Here is a 25,567-nt window from a genome sequence, read left to right on the forward strand (position 1 = left end):
TGACAGTGTCACAGATTGTTAGGTTTTCTAGACTATCCAGCTAAAGACGTGAGATCATCAGTGTTTGTGTTCTTAAAATGCCCGCTATTCGTTCATTCAGTCAGTCATATTTATTGAGCACTTACTGTGTGCAGAGCAATTGTGCTTGGAAAGTACAATTCAGCAATAAATAGAGACAATCCCTGCCCACACCAGGCTTACATCATTCTCACTCATCATTCTCATTCTGCTTTTCTTTTATAGTACTTGTTAAGCACTTACTATATGCTAGGCAATGTACTAAGTGCTGAGGTAGATACAAGTTTGTCAGGTTGGACACAGTCCCTGTCTCACATGGGGCTCACAGTCTTCATCCCCATTTTAGAGATGAGGGAACCCAGGTGAAGAGAAATATAGTGAGTTTCCCATGGTCACATAGCAGACAAATGATGGACCCAAGATTAGAATCCAGGTCCTTCTGACCTCCAGGCCCGTACTCTATCCACCAGGCCAAGCTGCTTCTATCTTCTGCTGTGCCCACTGAGGAAGATGATTTATTCTTCGGGCATGAAAATCTTCTCTCCCTCATTCTTTATGAGTCATGCCAGCCCTCTGCATTACCTGGTTAGTAAGAAGTAAGAGGTGGCTAATCTAATAGCCTAAAAAAAAATGTAAATGGAAGGAGATATTAGCAAGACCAAATAAGAAAAAAAAACAGGATAAATTGAAATGGGAAAATTTGAAAATAAAGCAATACTTCCACTTTCGTTTCTGATTTTATCTCAAGATTTCCCCTAGGTTTTAGTGGGCGTTTTCATTTTTTCAGTGTCAACAATTTCTTAGTCATGTCCCTCTTCCATCCCCTTCTTTTTTTTTTTTTCCTTTACTTCTCCATGACTAATGAAAGTAAATAATCTTCCTTTGTACCATATGACGTGGATGCTAAAGATTAACCTAATAACTGTCCATAGAGCTCCTGGTGCATTCCTATACATTTTATGAGAAAATGTACTGTGAAATGTCTTCCTTTCCTTCTGCTGTGTATCTTGGCATAGCGACCCTACAGAATATCAATACCACAATGTTTGCATAATGACTATTTGTACAGGACAACATGCCTTGGAAGATACATTTAACTCTCCTTCATTTTTGAAGATGATAAAACGCACAGAAATGTTTTTGTCTGCCTCCTCCATTTCAATGTAAGCTCCGGTAGCCGTGAATATGTCTCCTGCATCTGTTATACTTTCCCAAGTGCTTAGTACAGTGCACTGCACCAAAGAGCTCCTACAAGATCCCATTTCTACTACTCCTAGAAATGAAAACGTGTGTCTCTGTAAATGCACTTTAGATTGATTAAGAAAACAGGTAATTCTTATTTTCTCAGAAGTGAATTGTTCTTTATATAGGTGAATTTACACTGGTGCTAGGTGTAACATGATCAAAGAACCCACTCTATCCCACTGAACAAAAAGCTCCTGTCAGAAGCCATTATATCCTAACTTGTTTTTAATATATTCGTTGAGCTTTTCCTATGGGTTCAGCACTGTTCTAAGCCCTGGGATAAATTCACGCCAAATATAGTCCCTATTCCACATGGGGCTCACATTCTAATAAGGAAGGAGAACAGGTACTGAATCCCCATCTCATAGTTGAGCAAACTGCAGCAAAGAGAAGTGAAGTGACTTGCCGAAGGTCACACAGCAGGCAAGTGACAGAGCTGGGACAAGAGAAGCAACGTGCCTTAGTGGAAGGAGCACGAACTTGGGAATCAGAGGACATGAGTTCTCTTCCCAGCTCCACCATTTGTCTGCTGTGTGACCTTGGGCAGTCGATTTAACTTCCCTGTGACCCAGTTACCTCATCTGTAAAATGGGGATTAAAACTGTAAGCCTCACGTGGGACAACCTGATTACCTTGTATCTACCCCAGTGCTTAGAACAGTGCTTCGTACACAGTAAGCACTCAACAAATACCATATTATTATTACTATTAGAACCCGGTCCTCTGGTTTCCACTGCCATCAGTCCAGTGGCAGCAAGGAGGAAGAGGAGAGGATACTCAGTATCCTCTTGTCCCTCATCCTCCTCTTTCTCCTCAGCCTCCTCATCCTCCTTGTCCTTCTTAATCTCTCCTGTGGCATCAATCCCTGCTACTGACTCCAGGCCTGTACGTAATAGTAACGATGGTGTTTGTTAAGTGCTTACTATGTGCCATGCACTATTGTAAGCACTGGATTGGTTACAAGCAAATTGGGTTGGACACAGTCCCTGTCCCATGTGGGGCTCACAATCTCAATTCCCCATTTTACAGATGAGGCAACTGAGGCACAGAGAAGTGAAGTGACTTGCCCAAGGTCACCCAGCAGACAAGAGGCAGAGTCAGGATTAGAACCCTTGACCTTCTGGCTTCCAGTCCCGTGGTCTCTCCACTACCCCATGCTATGTACTAGTAACTCTGACTCCCAGACCTGTACTTTTTCCACTAGGCCACACTCCTTTCTTACTCTTTCCCTCTTTCCTCTTAAACTCAATCCCACATTGCCCTACTCCCTCAAAGGGATAGTAATAATAATAGTAAGAATAATAGTATTTTAAGGGCTTACTATGTTCCACGCTTTGTGCTAAGTGCTAGGGTAGATAAACAGGTCAGACACAGTCCCTTGTCCCACATGTGGCTCATAGTCTAAGCGGGAGGGAGAGCAGGTATTGAATCTCCATTTTACAGAGGAGGAAACTGATGCTTAGAGAAGTGAAGTGACTTGCCCAAGGTCACACAACCGGTAAGTAGTGGGGCTTGGATTAGAACACAGGGCCTGTGAGTCCCAGGTCCCGGGATTTTTCCACTAGCCCATGCTGCTTCTCACTGCCACAGTTTGGCATATCCACTCAAAAGGAAAAGTTGGCAACTTGAATTTATCATTCCTAACTTTACACTTGTAGGCCTATATTTCCCTTATTAATTCATTGTGGATTGCTCTTTAGTCAAACTCTTATTGACTCTACTGATCTTTAATACTCACACAATTATGGTAATGCATTCTGTATGTGTATTACCATGGTATGAAAAAGATTGTATCTATCCTAGTGTTTATTCATTGTGCATGGCACATAGTAAACACTTAACACATAGTGATAAAGATAATAATAATAGCTATGTGTTACAAGCTTACTGTGGGTCAAGCACTTTATGAAGTGCTGGGGTATATACAAGAAAATCAGTTCCCACATGGAGTTTACAGTAGGTAGGAGAACAGGTATTTAATCCCCATTTTACAGATGAGGGAACTGAGGCACAGAGAAGTTGTCACACAGCAGGTATTTGGCAGAGCCAGGATTAAAAACCAGGTCCTCTGGCTACTAGGCCTTGCATTTTCCACTAGTCCATGAGTAAGCATTTAATAAATGCAATTAGTTATCATCATCCTTGTCATCATCTTCTGGTTAAGGTGGGCCCCAAAAGAGCCCAACCTGGCAAGCTGGTGATGACTTTCCCACAGCTCTGTCAGCTTGTACTCAGGGGATGAGTTATCCTCAATTAAAGGTGTATGCTTATATTCATAGAGAAGCAGTGTGGCCTAATGGAAAGAGCATGGGCCTGGGAGCCAGAGGACCTGGGTTCTAACCTAAGCCATCCTGTCTTTTTCTCCCACTCCCTTCTCCTCACCCTGACTTGCTCCCTTTATTCACATATCAACTCCCTCCCCACAGCATTTATGTACATATCTGTGATTCATTTATATTAATGTCTGTATCCTCCTCTGGACTGTAAGCTTATTGTGGGCAAGGAATAGATCTTTTTTATTGTTATACTGTGCTCTTCCAAGCTTTTAGTATAATGCTTTGCCTACAGTAAGCGTTCAGTAAGATTGAATTAAGCTTGATGAGGACTCAGAATGTGTCTGTTCTGTTGTCATGTTGTACTCTCCCAAGGGCGTAGTACAGTGTTGCACACATAGTAAATGCTCAATAAGTATGCGTGATTGATTCTACCCCTGTCCTATGTGACCTTAAAAAGTCACTTAACCTATCTGTGCTTCAGTTTCCTCCTCCTTAAAAAGGGGATCCATGCTCTATCCACCATTCCATGCTGCTTCTCTATTAATTTAGATTATTTTATATCTACCCCAGCATGTGTGACATATAGTAGATGCTTAGCAAATACTATGCTTTTTACTACAGGTCAGAAGCGTTCATGTCTAGCATCCTACTGGATCCAAAAGACTAATGAAGTCTGTCATTTGATTGCCACCAATAAAAGTGACAAGAATTTATAGGATATAATCATCCCGCTTTTCACTCTAAATAAAACACATATGAGCAGGAAGGGGAATGTAAACTGGATTAGAATGAGGCAGTTGCTTTAAAGGTTTATTTGGGGAGTGATACTTGAAGAAACCAGAGCCACAGACAACGAAATAGCCTGGTGCACAGCTTTGAGGTGGTGGGTGCCTTCTTTGAAACTCTCAGACCAATAGTTAAACAAATAGAGAAAACCTCCGGGAATAGCATTTAGAGCAAACATGGAAGGGTAGATATTTATGTGGTCAGTTGTGGAAAAGCATCTAGCCTTTGCAATCAAAATTAAAGGCACAAAGATAGCAGTTAGCCTATAGTATCACCTTAGAAAAGAAAGGCCCACAATTGCATGAGGAAAACAATACCTACCATCTACCTACCCACTCATGGATATTTTAAAAGTGCTAATTGTTAATCCCCTCTCAGGATCACATCTGGAGAGTTTCCAGTACTTTACCAGTCTCCACTATGGGAAGGAGAGTCAAATAGAGACATATCCATTCCATCCCGACTCTGCCCCTTGTCAGCTGCGTGACTATGGGCAAGTCACTTCACTTCTCTGTGCCTCAGTTTCCTCATCTGTAAAATGGGGGTGATGACTGTGACCCTCACGTGGGACAACCTCATTCCCCTGTATCTACCCCAGCGCTTAGAACAGTGCTCTCTCTGCACGCAGTAAGCGCTTAACAAATCCAACATTATTATTCCTAGCTTGGGCAGTGGCTAGTGAGTGGAAGGCCATCTGCAGCAAGTCGAAACTCACCTGTGCCGGGCAGCAGCGGCTTAGGAGATAGCTGAGGGCGTTGACTCAAGTTGACTGGGCAGTAGGAGGCAATGGTAAACCACTTCCATATTTTTACCAAGAAAACTCTACAGATCCACAACTACAATGATTGCTGATGGAGGTGGGGCATTCTGGAAGAGATGCGTCCATGGTGGCGCTAGGGGTCGGAGATGACTCGACAACATAAGACAAGACAATTGTTAACACAGTTGCAACATTCCGTGATCTTCAGATGGAAAATCTAGGATAAACACTTAACCTCTACTCTCTAGAAACTGCCATTTTGAGTGATTTTCGTGAATTTTGCCACCTGACAGAGAAATCCTTTCTATGAGTAAGACTCTCTTCCCCATTTCATGTCCAGAAGCCTAGATCCTTGGTGATTAATGGGTTTGTCCTCAAGGCTTGTCCGATTTCTAGAAGTAATAGCAGTAGTAGCAGTACTTAGGGGAAACAGCATGGCTCAGTGGAAAGAGCACAGGCTTGAGAGTCAGAAGTCATGAATTTGAATACCGGATCTGCCACCGGTCAGCTGTGTAACTGTGGGCAAGTCACTTAACTTCTCTGTGCCTCAGTTACCTCATCTGTAAAATGGGGATTAAGACTATGAGCCTCATGTGGGACAATCTGATTACCTCGTATCTACCCCAGTGCTTAGAACAGTGCTTTGCACAGAGTAAGTGCTTAATAAATACCAGCATTATTATTCGGGTGTCTTTTATGTGAGGTGCCTTGTACACTTGGGAAATACAGAATGAAGCAAGTAATAGTTTTTCCCACAAGCAGCTTACAGTCTAATGAGGTAGACATACTGCAAATCTTTACAACTAAATGGTTAAAATCAGTACACTAGATGTATGTTTATTTTTGAGTGTCGAGAAAGTTATAAATAAGTTTATAAGTGCTAAAGTTGGTTGAAGGGGTGTTATGGTTCAGAGTCCTGAGGAATTCATCAGGGAAGGCTTTGAAAGTTAAGAACCACATTCTGTTTGATGTGAGGAGCGAGAGGAAGTTTGAAACTGGGAGAACAATATGAGCAAGGGGATGGAGGCAGGAGAATCAAGACCGAGGAAGTGCTAGAAAGTTAGCTTGGGAGCAGTGAAGATTGATTGATCAAATTCTCTCCTTAACCCACTCTTCCAAGCTTCCCCACTCTGAAATCAGTCAATTGATTGATGGTATTTACTGAGTGCTTGCGGAAAGCATAGCAATATAATAAGTGCTTGGGAGTGTACCCTGTTCCAGAAATCCTCAGCCTTGGTGTCGTCTTCGACTCCTTGTTATATTTTAACCTTTCATTCAGACCGTGCAAAATCCTGCTGGTTCATTCATCACAATATTTCGTGGGTCTGCCCCTTTCACTTCACCCAAATGGCCACCACCTGAGTTCCAATTTTTTGTCATCTCCCAGAGTACTGCATCATACTGGCCTGTGAGTCAGAAGGTCATGGGTTCTAATCCTAGTTCCGTCACTTTTCTGCTGTGTGACCTTGGGCAATCCACTTCACTTCTCTGGGCTTCAGTTCACTCATCTGTAAAATGGGGATTAAGATTGTGAGCCCCGTGTGAGACAGGGACTATGTCCAACTCAATCATCTTGTCTCTAACCCAGATCTTAGAACTGTGCCTGGCACATAGTAAATGCTTAACAAATATTATTATTATTACTCTTTACAGGTCTCTCTGCCTCCAGCCTGTCTCCCTTTCTCTCTTTAGCACATTCTGCAGCCCAGATCCTGTTCCTAAAACATCATTCGGTTAACATTTCTTCTCTCCTCAAAAACTTCCATTTCCCTTTGTCTCATGCACTGGGTACTATTGGCTTCAATGTATCTTATACCGGTTTCCCTTGCTCACTTTCTCCCCACTGCTGGAAGTCCTTTTCCCATCAAATATGCCAGACCACAACTCTCGCTATATTCAAAGCCCCTCCCCCTTGAAATCCCATCTTCTCCAGGAAGTATTCCTAATTAATTTTCTTCTCTCTTGGTCATATCTTCCTAACTCCACCTTGCCATTTATGTATTCCAAACCACCTGCAACACTTAAATTCATATTGATTTATGTTTTATACTATTTGAGCACTTCAAAGCATGGGCTTGGGAGTGAAGGGTCCTGGACCTGAATGCCGACTCTGCCACTTTTCAGCTGTGCGACCTTGGGCAAATGAGTTAGCATTTCTGTGGATTAGTTTCCTCATCTGTAAGATGGGGAAAAATACCTGTTCCCTTTCCCATAGACTGTGAGCTCTGGGTAGAGAAACACTGTGTGATCTGAAAGCATTGTGTCTACCTCAGTGCCTAGCACAACTAATCCATGGTATTTACTGAGTTCTTAAAATTAAATTGCTTGAAAATTACCAGTAAAGAGTACTTTCATACAGTCACGGTGCATTTCCTTGGTATTTTAGCTTAGTGTGAACTAGGAATGTTCAGTCTAAGACATTACAGTCTGGAGCAGAGACAGAGGATGATCCTCTGCTCCCCATTTCTTGTAAAGGAGGAGGAGGGTAGGGCTGATAATCAATCAAATCAGTAAATCGTGTTTATTGAGCACTTACTGTGTACTTAGCCCTTGGGACAGTACACTGTAACAGAATTGGCAGACATGTTCCCTCCCCACAAGAATTAAAAATGAATTTTGTATAGGTACGTAAGTGCTGTGGGGCTGAGGGTTGGGTGAATAATAAACGCTTAATAGGTATAAAAACAAGTGCGAGGCCAACACAAAAGGGAGAGAGACAAGGGAAAATGAGGACCTAGGGAAGTACTATTGGAGATGTAATTTTAATAAAGCTTTAAAGGTGGGGAGGGAGTGGTCTGTTGGATATGAAAGGAGAGGGAGAGAAGGTATTCTTTCCAACTGTCCATAAATCTTTACATTCCAGTTGAGACACGCCACTCACTCCTGGCTCACAGAATTTAAAGGGTAGGAAGGGAAAACAAAGAATATCTCCTATCACACTTGGCTAAACACCCTCTGGCTGCAGTTTTAGTTCACAACTCCTTGACTTGTCTCAGAAACAATTCAGAATATGATCTTCTCTTTCTGAGTCTCTGAGATATGTGTGTGTGTGTGTCTTTGTATCCCAGACTAAGAATAAGCATAGCCTAATGGATGGAGCACAGGTCTGGGAATCAGAAGGACCTGGGTTCTAATCTCTGCTTCACCACCTAATAATAACAACTGTGGTTTTTGTTAAGCACTTAATATGTGCCAGGCATTCTACTAAGCGCTGGGGTGGATACAAGCAAATCGGGTTGGACACAGTCCCTGTCCCATGTGGGGCTCACAGTCTCGATCCCCATTTTACAGATGAGGTAACGGAGGCTCAGAGATGTGAAGTGACTTGTCCAAGGTCACACAGCAGACAAGTGGCAGAGCCGGGATTAGAACCCTTGACGCTCTGACTTCCAGGCCCATGCTCTACCCACTGTGCCCTGCTGCTGTTGCTGTGTTACTTGGGCAAGTTGTTTAACTTCTCTGTGCTTCAGTTTTCTCATCTGTAAAATGGGAGTTAAGAGTGTGAGCCCCATGTGGGACATGGACTGTGTCCAACCTGATTTGCTTGTATCTACCCTATTGCTTAATACAATACCTGGCAGATAGTAAATGCTTGTGCTCAGTGCTTGGAACAGTGCTTGGCACATAGTAAGCACTTAACAAACACCATCATTGTTTTTATAAAAGGAAAAAAAAGATCTTTGTACCCCAAAATCTGAGGGAGAGCTTGTTCCTGAGTCACTGTGTATTTTGTGGATTGAATCATAATAATTCTGGTATTTGTTAGGTGTTAACTATGCGTCAAGTACTTCAGTAAGAGCTGGGGTGGGTACAAGCAAATCGGGTTGGACACAGTTCTTGTGCCATGTGGGGCACAGTTTAAATCTCCATTTTACAGATGAGATAACTGACACACAGAGAAATGAAGTGACTTCCCAAGGACACATAGCAGTTTAGTGGCAGAACTGGGATTAGAACCCATGTCCTTCTGACTTATAGGTCCCTCCTCTATCCACTACACCATGTGCCTTCAATGTACATGTTACGTACATGTTTTTATATATCTCTGTGCACTTCTGTGTCCCAAGATGCATGTGTGTGTTTGGATATGTGGGCACTGGTATTGTTGAGGAAGTCAAAGTTTGGGATGCTTAAATTTCATCCGCCCTGTCTGGACAAGGACTTCACTCTTAATCCCATCCTTTAGGATAGGAGAGAACCTCTTGTTACATTAACCCCAAATTCATATTCACGCCTATATTGGTGGTCCTCAGATCTCCGCTTGGCTCCTGACGTTCATTCGTTCATTCATTTGTATTTATCGAGCACTTCCTATGTGCAGAGCACTGTACTAAGAGCTTGGGAAAGGACAATACCACAATAAACAATGACATTTCCTGCCCACAACCAGCTCACAGTCTGGAGTGAGTGAGACAGACATCAATACAGATAAATGAAATTACAGTTATATACATGAGTGCTTTGGGTCTGGGAGGCGGGCAGAGCATAAGGGATAAATAAAATTACAGATATGCATATCTACTGACATCTAACCTCTGCCCAGTGGTTTGCCAGTTTTGAAGATGGTGCTGGGATCTCCATGGACACTGTAGGTTGTACCCTAGTAGGGGCAGAAGGACAGTGAATGGGGTCACTTGTGCTTCAGGAAGGGGAGATGTAAGCCCATCAATAGGCTGCATGTAACCTACACACCCAAATCGAATGGATATGCTCATCTAACTGATGACATTCTGAAATCAACCTTTTAAGTTGGCAAATTTGGATTTCATCTGATTGCTCTTCCCTGCTGGAATGAATTGAGGAATAAAGTGTAAAGAGAGGGGGCAGAAATCAATAAATTGAATAAGCAAGTTGAGGAACAAAAACTGGTGTGTACTAGAGAACAAATTGATTTATAATGCTTTGTTTGACAAGCAATTAGGGTTTATTAATGAGGCAGTCCCACTGAAATGCCTGTATTTTGAGGCATCATCAGTAAATTCCTTGTGTTTGGTTGAACCTTTGAGAAAATAACAGAATATATATCAGAAACAATACTATTTTCAGCAAAACATTTTATTAGTCTGGCTCCAAGCAGTACAAACAAATTTCTTTATCAAGTTGTGGGCTGAGGACAGCCATTTTTATTTTTTTTTTTATAAAAATTTCTGCACAAACAGCTGAATCTTCTTCACCTCTCCTTCTCCAGTTCTTATCCATAAGAAAACAGGATCTGTTTTCTCAAATGGTTAGGAGGTTGGGGGGGGTCTAAACAAATTTAAAAGGTATACTTTTGACAAACACATGGGAAGTAAGCACTTTCACTAAATTTTTCAACTCCTTTTGTTAATTCAATTACTATAGCAAAAGAGGCTCTTCAGTTAATTATAATACAAAATGGCAATTTCTTCACTTAAAGGGCATTTTTTTCTGCCTCCTGAAGGTGCCATTAGCCAATTTCCAACATAGTCAATTGAGGACAGAACTTTTCCAAAAGAAAAATCGACTTAAAACATCATTTGTTAATTTTACACTTACAATATAACTTTTCAGAATATGGATCACAACATGCGCAAAATGAATTCTTGAGGAAACAACATTTTTAAAAGAAAGTTACATAAATTCATTTCTACCACTTTTAGCCTCAGGTGGCTATATATAGAATCACTTCCTATAAGCATGTGCTCCTATCTCTTTGGCTAGAGTCAAAAAATAATCTTCATTTTCTTTCACCATTATCTTTCTTCTGAACTAGTAAAATTGTTCAATAGTATTCATTGAGAGCTTACTATGTGCAGAGCACTGTACTAAGCGCTTGGAATGAACAAGTTGGCAACAGATAGAGACAGTCCCTGCCGTTTGACGGGCTTACAGTCTAATCGGGGGAGACGGACAGACGAGAACGATGGCAATAAATAGAGTCGAGGGGAAGAACATCTCGTAAAAACAATGGCAACTAAATAGAATCAAGGCAATGTGCAATTCATTAACAAAATAAATAGGGTAATGGAAATATATACAGTTGAGCGGACGAGTACAGTGCTGTGGGGATGGGAAGGGAGAAGTGGAGGAGGAGAGGGAAAGGGGGAAAAGAGGGTTTAGCTGCGGAGAGGTAAAGGGGGGGTGGTAGAGGGAGTAGAGGGAGAAGAGGAGCTCAGTCTGGGAAGGCCTCTTGGAGGAGGTGAGTTTTAAGTAGGGTTTTGAAGAGGGGAAGAGAATCAGTTTGGCGGAGGTCAGGAGGGAAGGCATTCCAGGACCGCGGGAGGATGTGGCCCAGGGGTCGACGGCGGGATAGCGAAAGCGAGGGACGGTGAGGAGGTGGGCGGCAGAGGAGCAGAGCGTGCGGGGTGGGCGGTAGAAAGAGAGAAGGGAGGAAAGGTAGGAAGGGGCAAGGTGATGGAGAGCCTCGAAGCCTAGAGTGAGGAGTTTCTGTTTGGAGCGGAGGTTGATAGGCAACCATTGGAGTTGTTTAAGAAGGGGAGTGACATGCCCAGATCGTTTCTGCAGGAAGATGAGCCGGGCAGCGGAGTGAAGAATAGACTGGAGCAGGGCGAGAGAGGAGGAAGGGAGGTCAGAGAGAAGGCTGACACAGTAGTCTAGCTGGGATATAACGAGAGCCTGTAGCAGTAAGGTAGCCGTTTGGGTAGAGAGGAAAGGGCGGATCTTGGCGAAAATCAATTCAGTGTTACCTATGTCATTTTAAAGTTATATATATATGTTTTTGAGTAACTATCACATGAGTCAAATCAGGAGAATCAATTTTAAGATACAAAATAACTATCATTATAAAATTACTATTGAATACACTATGCAATGTATTTTGGTTGTGAATTCCAGGGTCAACAAGATAGATAGAGAACTATAGGTATGAAAAACTATCCCAATATTGAATAGAGTTTTATAGGTCTTGAAACTGCTATTTGTTCAATGACAATGAGTTATAAATATATGACATCCACCAAGATCCCAGTGATCTCAGGACAATTTTAAATATCCATAAATTTAGATGGTTTGTTGATGCCTGAACCATATTTGAGATACCTTGGTTCTAACACTGTTTACAACTTCAATTCTAAAAAAGGATTAATTTCTAGGAATCCATGTTTTGCTAAGTTATTACTGATCTCATAACATGATTCTGAATATAGAAGAAAAATGCTAAATATGTTGAATATTTTGAAATCTTTTCTCACTTTGTTCAATATTCCCTGATTATATACTACCATTCAAGTATTTTTATGCCTATTCCAAATATCTGTTTTTATAGTGTGGATCATTTCTTATTAGAGGAAATGAAAATTCTAAATGTTTCTGTTGTGCAACTCAATATAAGTACTCTAAGAGAGAAATTTCCTGAGATTTTTAAATAGTTAAAATGGATAGATGATAGACCTGTAAACATTTGCTTGCATATTATTCCCACTTTGGTGTTTCAAATCTGGACAGTCATAACCTTGAAAATCAAATGAATTATTTAAATGTTTGTATCACTATACTCACTAATTTTTCTGTGCTTTCTCTTTCTGTTTTTTTCTAGTGCCACCATGGGCCTTAATAGCTATAGCCATAGTAGCAGTCCTGTTAATTCTTACCTGCTGCTTTTGTATCTGTAAGAAATGTTTGTTCAAAAAGAAGAACAAGAAGAAGGGGAAGGAAAAGGGAGGGAAAAATGCCATAAACATGAAAGATGTGAAGGATTTAGGCAAAACCATGAAAGACCAGGTAATGTACTAATTCTGTTTGCGGGCTTGTCTTGTTTTTACATTAACATTAAATTTCTGAAGTGTATCTTTCAGAAAGAGAACCTTAGGATTCTTGCTCTTATTTTACCAATGGCTCCCTGTGCAAGCTTGGTTAATACAACTCTTGTTCATGTCAGGGCTTTAAGTCTTTTGATGCGAGCCTTCTCATTGACCCTTCTTCATCATGTTTGTAACATAATTCTGAGAATAGACAGGAGAAAAGTTTCTAAATATTTAGACACATTGTCTCAATATGAACTTCAATTTAAAATGGTCTCAAAATATTTTTTTCAGTATGAGAATAGAATATTACAACTTGGGGTCTGCAGGGGGAAAGAAAACTATTCTGAATGCTTATTGACAGAAAATAATAGTGATCCGCTGAAAATTATTTCCCTCTATGGACTGAAACATCCAGGCACAGTCAAAGTTGTTTAGATTCGTGGTATTAGTACTGTTATTATAACCTATGACATGTGCTACTTTTCTGCTCAGAACATTGTGCTAAGTGCTGAGAGAAGATTTGACAATATCGAATCTAACATATCTATCGATATTCTCAAATCTCATCCAATATAACATTGCCCCTGGCTCACAAGGATTGGCACTGTGTATATTTTCTTGGATAATTTAATCATGTGTATTTTAAATAGCAGAAAATCAATTGCTTTTAGTCTTATTTTCTCACAACACAGGGGAAAGTCAAGGTTCAGGTAAGCATTTAATTCCATATCTACATAAGGCCAATCAGATACTCCAGAAGTTACCAGCTCAGGCAGGCCAGGAAGAGATGAGAAGCAGCATGGCATAGTGGATAGTGCACTGACCTATAAATCAAAAAGCCATGGGTCCTAATCCCAGCTCCGCCCCTTGTCTGCTGTGTGGCCTTGGGCCTATCACATCACTTCTGTGCTTCATTTACCTCATCTGTAAAATGAGGATTGAGACAGTGAGCCCCATGTGGAACAGGGACTGTGTCCAACCCCATTTGCTGTATCCACCCCAGGGCTTAGTACAGTGCCTGGCACATAGTAAGTGCTTAACCAATACCACAGTTATTATTATTATTAGATGTCCAGCTGTCCCTATCTCTTTATGCTTAGGATTTTCCAGGATTAAACAAATTGGGAGGACAGTTTGCTGCTGCCATATAGCTGAGAGTGCAATTTCCAGAATGGCCTGAACCTTCTCACCACCTAAGAGACACTCAGCTTTGGGCAACCAGACAATTTAAATTCCCCAGGTTTTGGGGAAGCCTGGAACCCAAAAACATGGAAGAATAATGAAGATCAGTTGATCATATTTATTGATGACTTAATATGTGCAGAGCACTGTACTAAGGGTTTGGGAAAGTACAATACAACAGAATTATCAGGCACATGCCCTGCACGTAACGAGCTTAGAGTCTAGAGGGTGAGACAGACATTAATATGAATAAATAAATTAACCATCTTTTTAACAAAAATCCTTTAAAGCTTTTTCAGTAGTTAATGGAAACACTAGGTCTCTTATAGGAATAGAGGCTCTTATTGGCCTCTAGAAGAGTTAATAGTGAGGAATTATGTTCAGGAGGAATAAATTAATAACTATGATATTTTTTGTTAAGCATTTACTATGTGCTAAGAACTGTACTAAAGCACTGGGGATAGAGACAAGATAATCAGGTTAGACACCATACCTGTCTCATCTGGAGCTCACATTCTAGGGGAGAAGAAGAAGAGGAATTCAACCCCTATTTTACAGAAGAAAAAATGAGGCAAAAGAGAAGTGACACAGTCACACAGAAGGCAAATGGCAGAGCTGGGATCTAAATGGTAGAGCTGGGATCTAAATCTAAATCTCCTGACTATTATACCTGTGCTCCTTCCACTAAGCCACACTGAAGAAACAGAACGATAAATCTTCGAGTTTGATAGAATTCTCACACCTGAATCTAATGTTTTGTAAGAAGATTGTGCCCCCTTTTGGAACGTGTCAAATTATTTAGAGTTGGCTTTTCTAAAAAACTTCAAAATATGAATTTCTGCAGGTGTAATCCGTTGTACTCTTTTAATTGTAAGAGTACAAGCAACCAGTGTCAATACATGCTGTTGTGGATATCTTGGATGCACACCCCAAGATCAATCGTGTCTTTTCCCTTTCTATTTTGGCACACTGTAGAGATGTTGCTTTCAGATGAAATCGATTAAAATGCAATTACACAATTACACAACTGCTCACTGTAGGCTCCCTACAATTCTGTTCCATTGGTATCGGAAAGGTAAAGTTCTGATTTCAGTATATGAGATGCATTTTCCAACAATTTTTAATCGTTGTTTGAGTCCATGCACATGTACCTAACTGAAATCTTACTCTCCAGGCAGAACTAGAAAAATAATCTTTCCATAATTAATATAATAAAAGGAACTGAAATTCTGTCTGAAAAGGAACTGAAATTCTGTCTGAAAACTTGCTTGATTCCTGTACGTTGGGATAGCGGGCCTGACACTTTGTGTTTTCATGTACAATTTAAATAAAATAGAAAGAAAGCAATTCATAAAATTGTGCAGAACATTTCCTGTTCAGATAGGATATCATGCAGCCCTATTTTATGATTTATTCCCAGGTATCACAAATCAACTTAAAAAAAAACCATAATTTTATCAGTGACAAATTGCAGTGTCTCGGAAATAATACTAGTCATAGTTAAAAGATAAAGAATTTATAGAGTTAATTGATATCGTATTTCATCCTAGCACAAATGATATATACATTTATATATTCTTTGTGGAATTTCTTCTGTTTGATGTAAGACTGGTCCCTCTAGTATACGAGGTTGTGTTTTAATCTTCGTTAGGACCTGGATAAATGACCAAGATCGTAAATGCAGCGAATGCATATGGTTGACTGCTGATATTTATGCATTTGCTAATTACTGTTTTTATGAACAAAAGCAGTTTATTTCAATCATCAATTTACTGCTAGGTTCAAAGACAACTGTAGCAGTGCTAACATTGGAAATGACTCCTACTTTTAAGCAATTTTGTATTTACAGGATTCAAAAGGATATTTCCAATTTATTTAAAGTAAAATCTCTCAGATAATATGGAACTGAACCTGTCCTATTTATAAACAGATGTGCAGACAGAAATGATTTAGAAAACAAAATTCATTCTTTTTAAAAAACATTTAGATTAGTAGACAGTATTTTTTCTCCAACTGACTATGAGGTTGTGCATTTGTTCAAGAATTAAATGGATTAAGAGAATTAAACATTATTTTTTCAATAATATTCCAATCATCAGTTTGGAAACTTTAAATTGCATGGGAATGAAGTAGAATTAATCTTCAATCTTCAGTGATTTGGAAAGGAAATTTTTTCTACAGACTTTTAAAAAGATTACAATATGGGCATAATCCAAATGCTTTGATGTACAAAGTACTGTTTGTTTCAAATATTTTGTAAATTAACTGAGGAAGAGTATTTATGTTACAAAGCTTTTTAAAATAAGAATATTCATCAGAATGAATTGAGCTATTGAATTTTTAGTGCATGTCTTGTTAAATGACTCATACAAACATAATTTTCAGTACTCACTTGGTAGCATTTTTTTCCCCTAGAGGAGAATTTCAAACATGATTTGGTAAGGTGTGGGATAACTGGGAAATAGAGTTTATGTTTTCACACATTGTAGTTTATAAATCTGGTAGAGTTAATTTATTTGAAATTTAAGAACATTTAAAATGTGAGTGACTCATGAATCACAGATTAAATGCTTTACAAAATGTGTTAGCTATTAAAATGGTCATTTCTCCATGGTTTTTAACTGATGTTTGTGTGTGGATGTTTTAATTTTGATTTCTTCCTTCTATGTCCTCCTTATCTGTGTTGTGTCTCATGACTGTTCTGGATTGTCACTTGCGGTAGGTTTATTTGGCTATTTAAACACATCTAGTCTAAAATTTTAATGTCTGGTGTTCTCTTCAGCTGAGATTTACATGGAGTTCTGGTAGACACCAAACGGATGAACTAAATTGATTTTGACAAAATTCTCATTTTCCCCATTACTAATATTTTTAATAGATTATACCAGGAAGCTCAAGTTGTGAGTTGAAATCTGGCTAAACCCCAATTCGTCATCCCGAAGTTCATTCTCTACATTCGCCACCCCACCCTCCAAAGTGTTGGGAAGGGGAGGGTCTTAGTCACATCCTTTCATTGGGGGGGGGGGCATTCAATAGAGGGAGAAAGCTAGAGGGAGAACATTGGGGTTCAGTATGCAGGAAGACAAATTTACCTATTCTCATATTCTGCCCCATTTTTTTATCTGCTTCTCCCACTAGATTGTCAAGGAAGCAGGGGTTCTGTCTACCACCAATCTTATAATACTGTTACTCTCCCAAGCATTTAATACAGTGCTCTACAAAAAAACAAATGCTCAATAAAAACCACTGATGGGTTGATTGATTCATTCATGAGGAGCTGTTGCCATCGCCTTCTTGGTGGCAAAGAGCTGATGTACTTCCTTTTAATATGCATTTATCAAATATCAATTTAAGCAGTGCCAGTTTTTCAAGAAGCCAGTCTGATGGGACTTTTAATGACCAGTTAGTATCTAATTTAAATACAGGCCAAACGTTATGCACCAAAAACTGAGTTGGTACATAAATATCTGAACTTTCTCCATTATGTTGCTTTATCAATGTCCCCAGTCCCCTTTATTTTCTCACCTGCTTTTTTTTTTCCCCCAAAAGAAAAAAAGAACTTTGCTCAAGAGACACTATAATAGCTGCTGATTTAATGAGTCTGAATTGACTGCATTGGTACAGAAAATGTCTTGCTTAAGATCAGCCTTTGGGAAACGAAGACTTAATCACTTCAATGATGAACAGTGGCATTGAAAAATTATCCAAAATTTGGCCCTATTTCTTGCAGAATAATTGCAGATATGAGCCTGTAACTTTCAATAGGTCACAAAGCACTTAGGAAGGAGGAGATTAAATATCTCAGACATTTCAAACTCTATTGGTCTGAAAGCAAGACATATAAGTGGTGAGTTAGGAGAGATTTTAAACAATTATTTTAAACCCTAAATGGGTCTTTTAGTGAAGCAGGTAGAAACCTCAGACTTGAATCTTTTTAGCCACATTGTCTCTCATAGAAAAAGTGTTAAAAATCAAATCTTACAAGAAAGCAATGTTCATCCTCTGGAACAGTTATGCTATTTCCAAAAGCAAATTTTCTATCACCATTTTCAGTTTTAAAATAGTCAGTGCTTCCATCTGAGCTTTTCTAATAAGATACAAAGTTGCTCCTTTTCAGAGTTGTAGATTCCAATCCTACTGTTTGCCCAAATAGATAAGGCAGGTCAAGCTTAAAATGTTCATAAGGATTCCTTTGTGTGCTAGATCTGATGCTTGCGTGTTCCTACCATTTGGACATCTTACTCCCATAGATGCTCAGAATTTTATCCCACTAGGAGACTTTTCAATAGTCTAGAGAAAAACCATCTATCATTTTTGAAATGAAGTAGGGAGGCTCCATATACAATCACCTACATTTTGAACTAATTTTGCACAAGCACAACTCTGGTAACTTGCAGTTATAACCAAGTATTTAAATATTTCTTCACCATGCATGGGATCCTGATGTGTCCTACACTTCTACCACCTCAAACCACTGAACTCCATAAATGAATTCAAACCAACCCTAGGCATTACAAGTTATGAGTTTAAAAGTTTCATTTTTCAGGTTCATAGTTCAGTCTTTTGATGATGATGATGATGATGAAGATGATGACTAAGTGCCCCATCGTAAAGAACATATGAGCCTAGCTGCAATCACAAAGATTTTGGACCAAGAATGAGAAGGATTCTATCTCAGGCACTCTCTCCAAGGATCCTATACCCTCTAACATTTCCCAGTTTTATCCTCTGTAAATATATGCAGTGCTTTGGAGAAGCACGAGGAGAGATTTGAGAAGATCCTTCTGCAAAATTTTAACTTTGACCCAGGACCATAGTTATTTTTTTTTAAATTAAAATGACATTGACTTCTGTTTCAAGGTCACAGCTCAAAAGCCCTCAAATTGGGGGAAAAAAATTATTAGATATAGGAACCAAATCAGCTCTTTTTAAGGTTAATTATTGTATCTTGTCAGAGCACGATCAGAATTTAAAATGCCTCCAAAGTTGGGTGGGTTAGTGAATCTGGAATGTTAGTCAGTAAATGAATTCATCGATGATCTTTATCAAGTACTTACTGTGTGCAGAACGCTATACTAAGTCCTTGGGAGAGTACGGTACAATAGAGTAGGTAGACATGATCCCTGCCCACAAATAGTTTAACATCTAGAAAGGAAGGCAAACATTAAAATAACTTATAGATATATACATAAGTGCTGTGGGGCTGAGAATGGAGTGACTATCAAGTGCTTAAAAGGTACAGATCCGAGTGTATAAGTGACACAGAAGGGAGAGGGAGTAAGGGCAAAGAGGGAAATAAAATTTTGCCTCTGCTATCACTGTGTTAATGAATTGCAAAAATCTAATTCTGGTTAGATTGATCTAAATTTTTAATGAAGTAGAATGAAACCATATGATTTTCTTCACTATTTTGTCCCCCTCAATTACTAAGTGAAATCCCTTTCAGGGACCATGTTTATTTAATTTAACTTGCTCAGGTAGGGACTGAAATTTGTTTTAATCATGATAAACTCTGTATAGCATTAATTTAGCTGGTAATTCCACTGGATTAAGAGGCACTCTCATTTTAAATCTATAATATATCTTTAATATATATGTACACATACACACTTTCTTAAATACATACATATATATACATATATGTATAGATATATAGATATAGATATAGATGTATATATATATCTATACATATATATACTTTTTCAAATTTCTAGGTCTTAGAATGTTTGGCCTTCTTATTTCCTTACAAACATGAGTGACTGACTTGTTTAATAGCGTCTTAGACATCATGGTCCTCTCCTCCTCCTAAGCATCCCCCTACCCCCCCAAAAAAAGAATTTCAGGGTGCTTTTTTTTTTTTTTGGTAAAGAGCAAATTATTTGCTTCTGCAGAGTATCCATACATATCAGTCTACTTAGCGCTGACTGATTGAGTCTGCCTTATCATTTCAGTATTAGAGCTCAGGTGTTCGAGGCATTAGATCAAAATGAGAGATATTCAATATATCCCTCTATCGTCCAGGTCCCAAAACCCTTATCTTAGCTAAGCACATTGCAGGATTCCTAAAATACATAAATGACACTTTAAATAATGAATGAGTTCAAATTTGCCCATCTATGGGAAAAACATATTTAATTAATACCATAAAAAATCAAACATAGCTAAGATTTCCTGCCTGCATTTGGAAAATTAAATTCAATTACCTGGCACATAATAGTTATTTCTATATTGACCTTATCACTTCATCATATACTGTTAAAGAAAAACATTTAGACCATTTTTCGTAAAGGAAAACTTTTGCTTCCTAGTATTATATGATGCAAACTGGAGTTTTCAGTTGTATAGACTAGACTCTCCAAAAATCTCTGGCATATTATTATAATGTTGGATTTTCATTCTCAATAAAAATTTGAAAGTGTTATTCTCTTCAAAATTAAGAAATATAAATCTCATCAATTTAGTTCAACCAAGCTTTGCATAGCATCTATGAAAATAAACTGGAATTGGGATGAATGCCTTTTATTTCAAAATGTACTAGGTGATAGCACTGTATTATTCTGTTTCCATAGCCATTACAAATAAACATGATAACTTTGTAAAGTATCACCTTCTCAGTATCCATGCATATGACTATCTTTTTGAATATAGCAAATGTTGCTGCTAGAGCCCACAACTTTCTTTTAATTTCTCTGCATGCATAATATTTGACATTTTTTAATTCTCTACCATCTGAATGGATGTGTGATCTTGCCTAGTTAGTAGCATGTCCAATCTATACTTTGCCTCTGTAAAATCAGATTTGATTAGTGCAGATTTTAAAATACCAATTATGTTCATGACTCTTATGTTCTATAATACTTGTAAATCAACTGCTTGTAATATCCAGGAAAGGTTTTCCTCTCAATTCTATGGTTTCTTATCACCTCCTGGTGAAGAAAAAAATTCCTTGTAGAAACAAACTTTAAATAATTTCTAAACTATATATGTATATGTATGTATGTGCATATATATGATTTAGAAATTATTTGAATATAATACATTTATTTGAATACAAAATAAATAATTTCTAAACTATATGGGTATATATATATGGCTTAGAAATTATTTGAAGATTGTTTTTACAAGGTATTTATATACATACTAATTTAAATTTTTACAAGGAATATACAAAATATGTATTAGAGAGAGGGTAAGGGATGGAGAGCTAGGTTAGATAAATTGAAATTCTAGTCAATTTAGTGCTTGCTTTTACCTAATTGGCATAGGATTCCAGACATTGCCTAATTTTGTTTAAAGTCAAATTAATCGAATTTATTTTTGATCCATTTATCCTCTGTAGGCCCTTAAGGATGATGATGCTGAAACCGGACTTACTGATGGAGAAGAGAAAGAAGAACCCAAAGAAGAGGAGAAGCTTGGGAAACTCCAATATTCCCTGGACTATGATTTCCAGAATAATCAGGTTTGGGGGAAAATACCTGTTCCAATTATATTTTCTGAGAAACATAGAAGACCAAGAGGGGACAGAGTTGTTCGTGGCAATTTCAGAGGGTTGTTTTGTTGTTGTTGTTTTTTTTAATTAACAGGTGGAGAAACAGTTTACTTGTAGAAACAATTGTCTTTAAAAAGTGAAGCAACATTTTTTCACAAGTGTCTATATTGATCAACTGTTGTGCACCTAAAAATACTATTTTTTTAAGCACAAAGGAAATTTGTCCTTAATGAAGATTGAGTCTTCATCTTCATTCCAACCTAAAAGTGCAGAGAGCTTAGCGGTAGAGATACCTGAAAGGCTCATTCCTGTACCTTTAGACCCAGTAACATCTTTTATCTGCAGTCAAAAGAAGACTGAGGCACAGGTATACTTCAGGAATGCACTCAATAGTGCATAAATTTATTTAGTATACGTACAGGTTATTTGCGGATTTAGAAGATCAACTGTAAAATCAGGCGGAACTTTGGAGGTTGCAACCGTGCCTATTCTGAAAAGCTGTAGTCATTTTAACTCCAATTTACTTTGATTCCCTATCCCAATTTTAAACATCCAGTTTAGGAGAAAATATTCATTTTTCTGTAACTAAAAAGAATTGCCACCAGATGTTTGCACAGGAGTGAAGGTCAAATGTGAGAAGACTGAAAGATCTAATTAACGAAAAATGCTCTACATTTTTCAAGAAATTTGCATTTAACTGGATTTCTGGGGGGATGGTAAGACTAGAAATTGCATAGTTATAATTACAGACTTATGATTGTTAAACAGTTTATTTTCCATTTAAAAATCATGGCCCGCAAGAAAAATAATGCACAAGCAACTGTAGCCACTGGAAAGTTATTTGATTGCAGTCCTTTTTACAAATATGAATTCCATATTGAACTGTAATCAGCTGTCTTTTAAAAGCCTCTTTTGTGCTTACAGCCAGCCATCCTAGCGACAGCATCTGCCATAATTGGGTTTCTGAAGTGTATAACGTCTTTTAATTCGCCTTCCCTGTTCAGAATCCTACCAGGGAGGAAGTTTATTAAAAGAAAAGAAGCATCCCCCAAAAAAAGACAAGATAGAAATAACAGTAAATAATGGCATTTGTGAACAGATTCATTTTTTTTCCAAACTCTGCATTTAATATCGAATTCTGCATTTTGTGTCTCTCATTTCAGCTTATGGTAGGGATTATTCAGGCAGCTGAACTGCCTGCTTTAGATATGGGAGGTACCTCTGATCCTTATGTCAAAGTGTTTCTGCTGCCTGATAAGAAGAAGAAATTTGAGACCAAAGTCCACAGAAAAACTCTTAACCCTGTCTTCAACGAGCAATTTACTTTCAAGGTACTCTATTGCTAATTACTTGGAATGCTTCCTTTGTCCTTTTCCGATTGTAAAGGCCAACAGGACACCTCTTCATATAATTGCACGCATGAAGCTGATGTCCTGAATCCCAGGAATTTTTCTCCTTGAGAAATCTTTGGGTTTCTCTGCAATATGCCAATGAGAAACAATGGGAATTCCTTTAAGGTAGAAAGCACAAAAACAAGGTCTCATAGTTTGTTTAATGTTGACTCTCACTGGGCTTTTATGTTCATGTTTCAGAGGGGATATTCTGTTCTAAATATCCAAATGCTCACTGACTTCTTCCCTACCATCTTCCAAAGATAATTTTAGTCAAACCACTTAATATTTCAGGAATCCCAAGTATCCTGAAATAGCCATTTCCTCATCAGCTGCACATTTTCAAAGGTAGACCATGTGACCAGTCTAAACATCTAACTGAGCTATAAATGAAAGAAATCTACAAATGGTTGTTCAGTTCTACTGTTTGAGAAGAACCGTTGAGAACAGAAAATCCATGTCACTTGATTTACTAAGTTCATTCTATTGTTTTTTCCTAGCTTCTATTACTTTAGGCCTTTCCCTTAGAATGCTCAGTCTAAGTATGACAGCTTCAGTTCAAAACGAGAACAACAAAAGATTCAGGCTACATAATCACTCAACAGGAAAGAACACCCCAGAGGCTACTGCCAAGACAGCACACTTAATTTGGGGGTTTAGGCCTTTTTTGTCTTCAAGTTGTGCGTTTAAAAATCTCTTTCAGGAATGTCTGTCCTGAGCTTCTTTGTGAGAGATACTTTTTGACCTATGATTTAAAACACTACATTTGCAAAAAAAAATGCATTTGCTTGGATATACAATAGACAGATTCAAGTTTTATTGATCTCACATCCAATGTTTACATTACACAAAGCAGGAAAAAAATGTTCTTTCACTGCATTTAAGTTTAGTGACCTAGCTAGAGAAGAAAATCCCTTGCCTTCTTCCAAAGCTTCTATCTGTAAATCAAGAAATCTTTTGTGAGGTAAATCAACTGTGATCCTCATTTTGTATATGAAGATATTGAAGGGTATAGTCAGTCAATTATGTTTATCGAGCACTTACTGTGTGCAGAGCACTGTACACTTGGGAGAGTACAATATAACAATATAATGGATAAATTGTCTGTCCATAACAAATGTTAATATTAATAAACATAACATCAACATGAGTAAATATATATATATAATTTTAATATATTTATAATAAATAGAACACACTCCCTGTCCCACTCTTAAACCCTATTTTACAGATGAGGTAACTGAGGCAGAGAAGTTAAGTGACTTCCCCAAGGTCACACAACAGACAGGTGATAGAGCTGGGATTAGAACCAAGGTCATTCTGACTCCCAGGCCCATGATCGATAGGCCTTAGGCCATGCTGCTTCTCACCATTAAGCAGCATCTACCATAGTACCACACTGATGTGAGAATATTGAAAGAAAAATGATCCATTTGCCTCCAGGGATGAAATAATTGTCATGTTCCACAGTTCCACATTTAAAGAATTTTTGGAGTTAGACTGAAAATTGGGTATGCATATTGATTCTGAGTCTCCTTTCTACAACCTGGAATTATTTAAGAGAAATAACAATCACCCATAAACATGCAAGGAAGAACTTAGTGCAAGGGACTTTTTCCCATGTCTAGCTCCCAAATTGAACCTCCTTCTTGGGCACATCCAGGGATTTAGCAGAACCATGGCCTCATGGGAACATTTTCCTTCTGCCTCTTTTGGCAGGCTGCTTTCTTTTTACCACTGATCCACAACTAGAGACACAGATAAAGAGTGCGAGTCCCACATGATGATAATAATAACTATGGTATTTGTTAAGCACTTACTATGTGCCAGGCACTGTAATAAGTCCCACATGGGACTCAGGGTCTCCAGTCCCATTTTACAAATGAAGTAACTGAGGCACAGAGAAGTGAAGTGACTTGCCCAAGGTCACACAGCAGACAAGTGGAAGAGCTAGAATTAGAACCCATGACCTTCTGACTCCCAGGCCCATGTTCTATCTACCAGGCCATGCTGCTTCTTACTATGCCATGTTCCTTCCAACTCCATGAGGAAGATGAACTGTGTCCAACCTGATTAGCTTATATCTACCCCAGCACTTAGAACAGCACCTGGCACATAGTAAGTGCTTAACAAACACCATTAAAAACATCCTGGGTGGTCAAGAAAGAGAGAATCCAAGAGAAAAGAAAGAAGACAATTCTCATTTACAGACTGTGTTCCTAGTCTTACAGTGTGCTTATGCTTGCCATTGTCCCACCCTCTTGAAATGGCAGGACAAAACCTCAAGCACCTTTGAGAAAGTTGACTTGTGTCATTGCTCTTGTGACCTGGAAGTGTCAACATTTATCATAGTGACTTGAGACCCAGAACCTCGTTTGATCTGAGTCAAGCACTAAACATTCCTGAGCTTAAAAGGGCAAAATATAGCCCATGAAACTCTCTGTCATCCTAAAAATAATCGTAATAATCATAACTGTGGTTTTTGTTACATGTTTCATATATGTCAAGCACTTCAAGAGCTGGGCTAGATTCAAGCTAATCAGGTCAGACACAGTCCCCCTCTCACAGTCTAAGGGAGAGGGAGAACATTGGGCATTTGATATTTGCCCCAATTTCAGTTCCACAGCACTGATGTACATATCTGTAGATTATATATTGTAAATTATTCATTTGTATTAATGAATATCTCCCAC

The 25,567-nt window shown here is 38.6% G+C and overlaps 1 protein-coding gene across 3 annotated transcripts in view; it reads left to right on the forward strand.

The window, feature by feature from the left end:
* Nucleotides 1-25,567, forward strand: part of SYT1 (synaptotagmin 1) — a 656,933-nt gene that overhangs the window by 457,894 nt on the left and 173,472 nt on the right. For 2 of the 3 annotated variants that reach the window (XM_007666335.3, XM_029079387.2), the window contains 3 exons: nt 12,602-12,786; nt 21,331-21,453; nt 22,647-22,814. In XM_007666335.3, coding sequence (XP_007664525.1) covers nt 12,602-12,786; nt 21,331-21,453; nt 22,647-22,814 — 476 coding nt within the window. The remainder of the gene's footprint in view (nt 1-12,601; nt 12,787-21,330; nt 21,454-22,646; nt 22,815-25,567) is intronic. The other variant, XM_007666337.4, reaches the window with a different exon arrangement.

This window comes from Ornithorhynchus anatinus, chromosome 14 (genome assembly GCF_004115215.2).
Source record: "Ornithorhynchus anatinus isolate Pmale09 chromosome 14, mOrnAna1.pri.v4, whole genome shotgun sequence".
Classification (NCBI taxonomy): Eukaryota; Metazoa; Chordata; class Mammalia; order Monotremata; family Ornithorhynchidae; genus Ornithorhynchus; species Ornithorhynchus anatinus.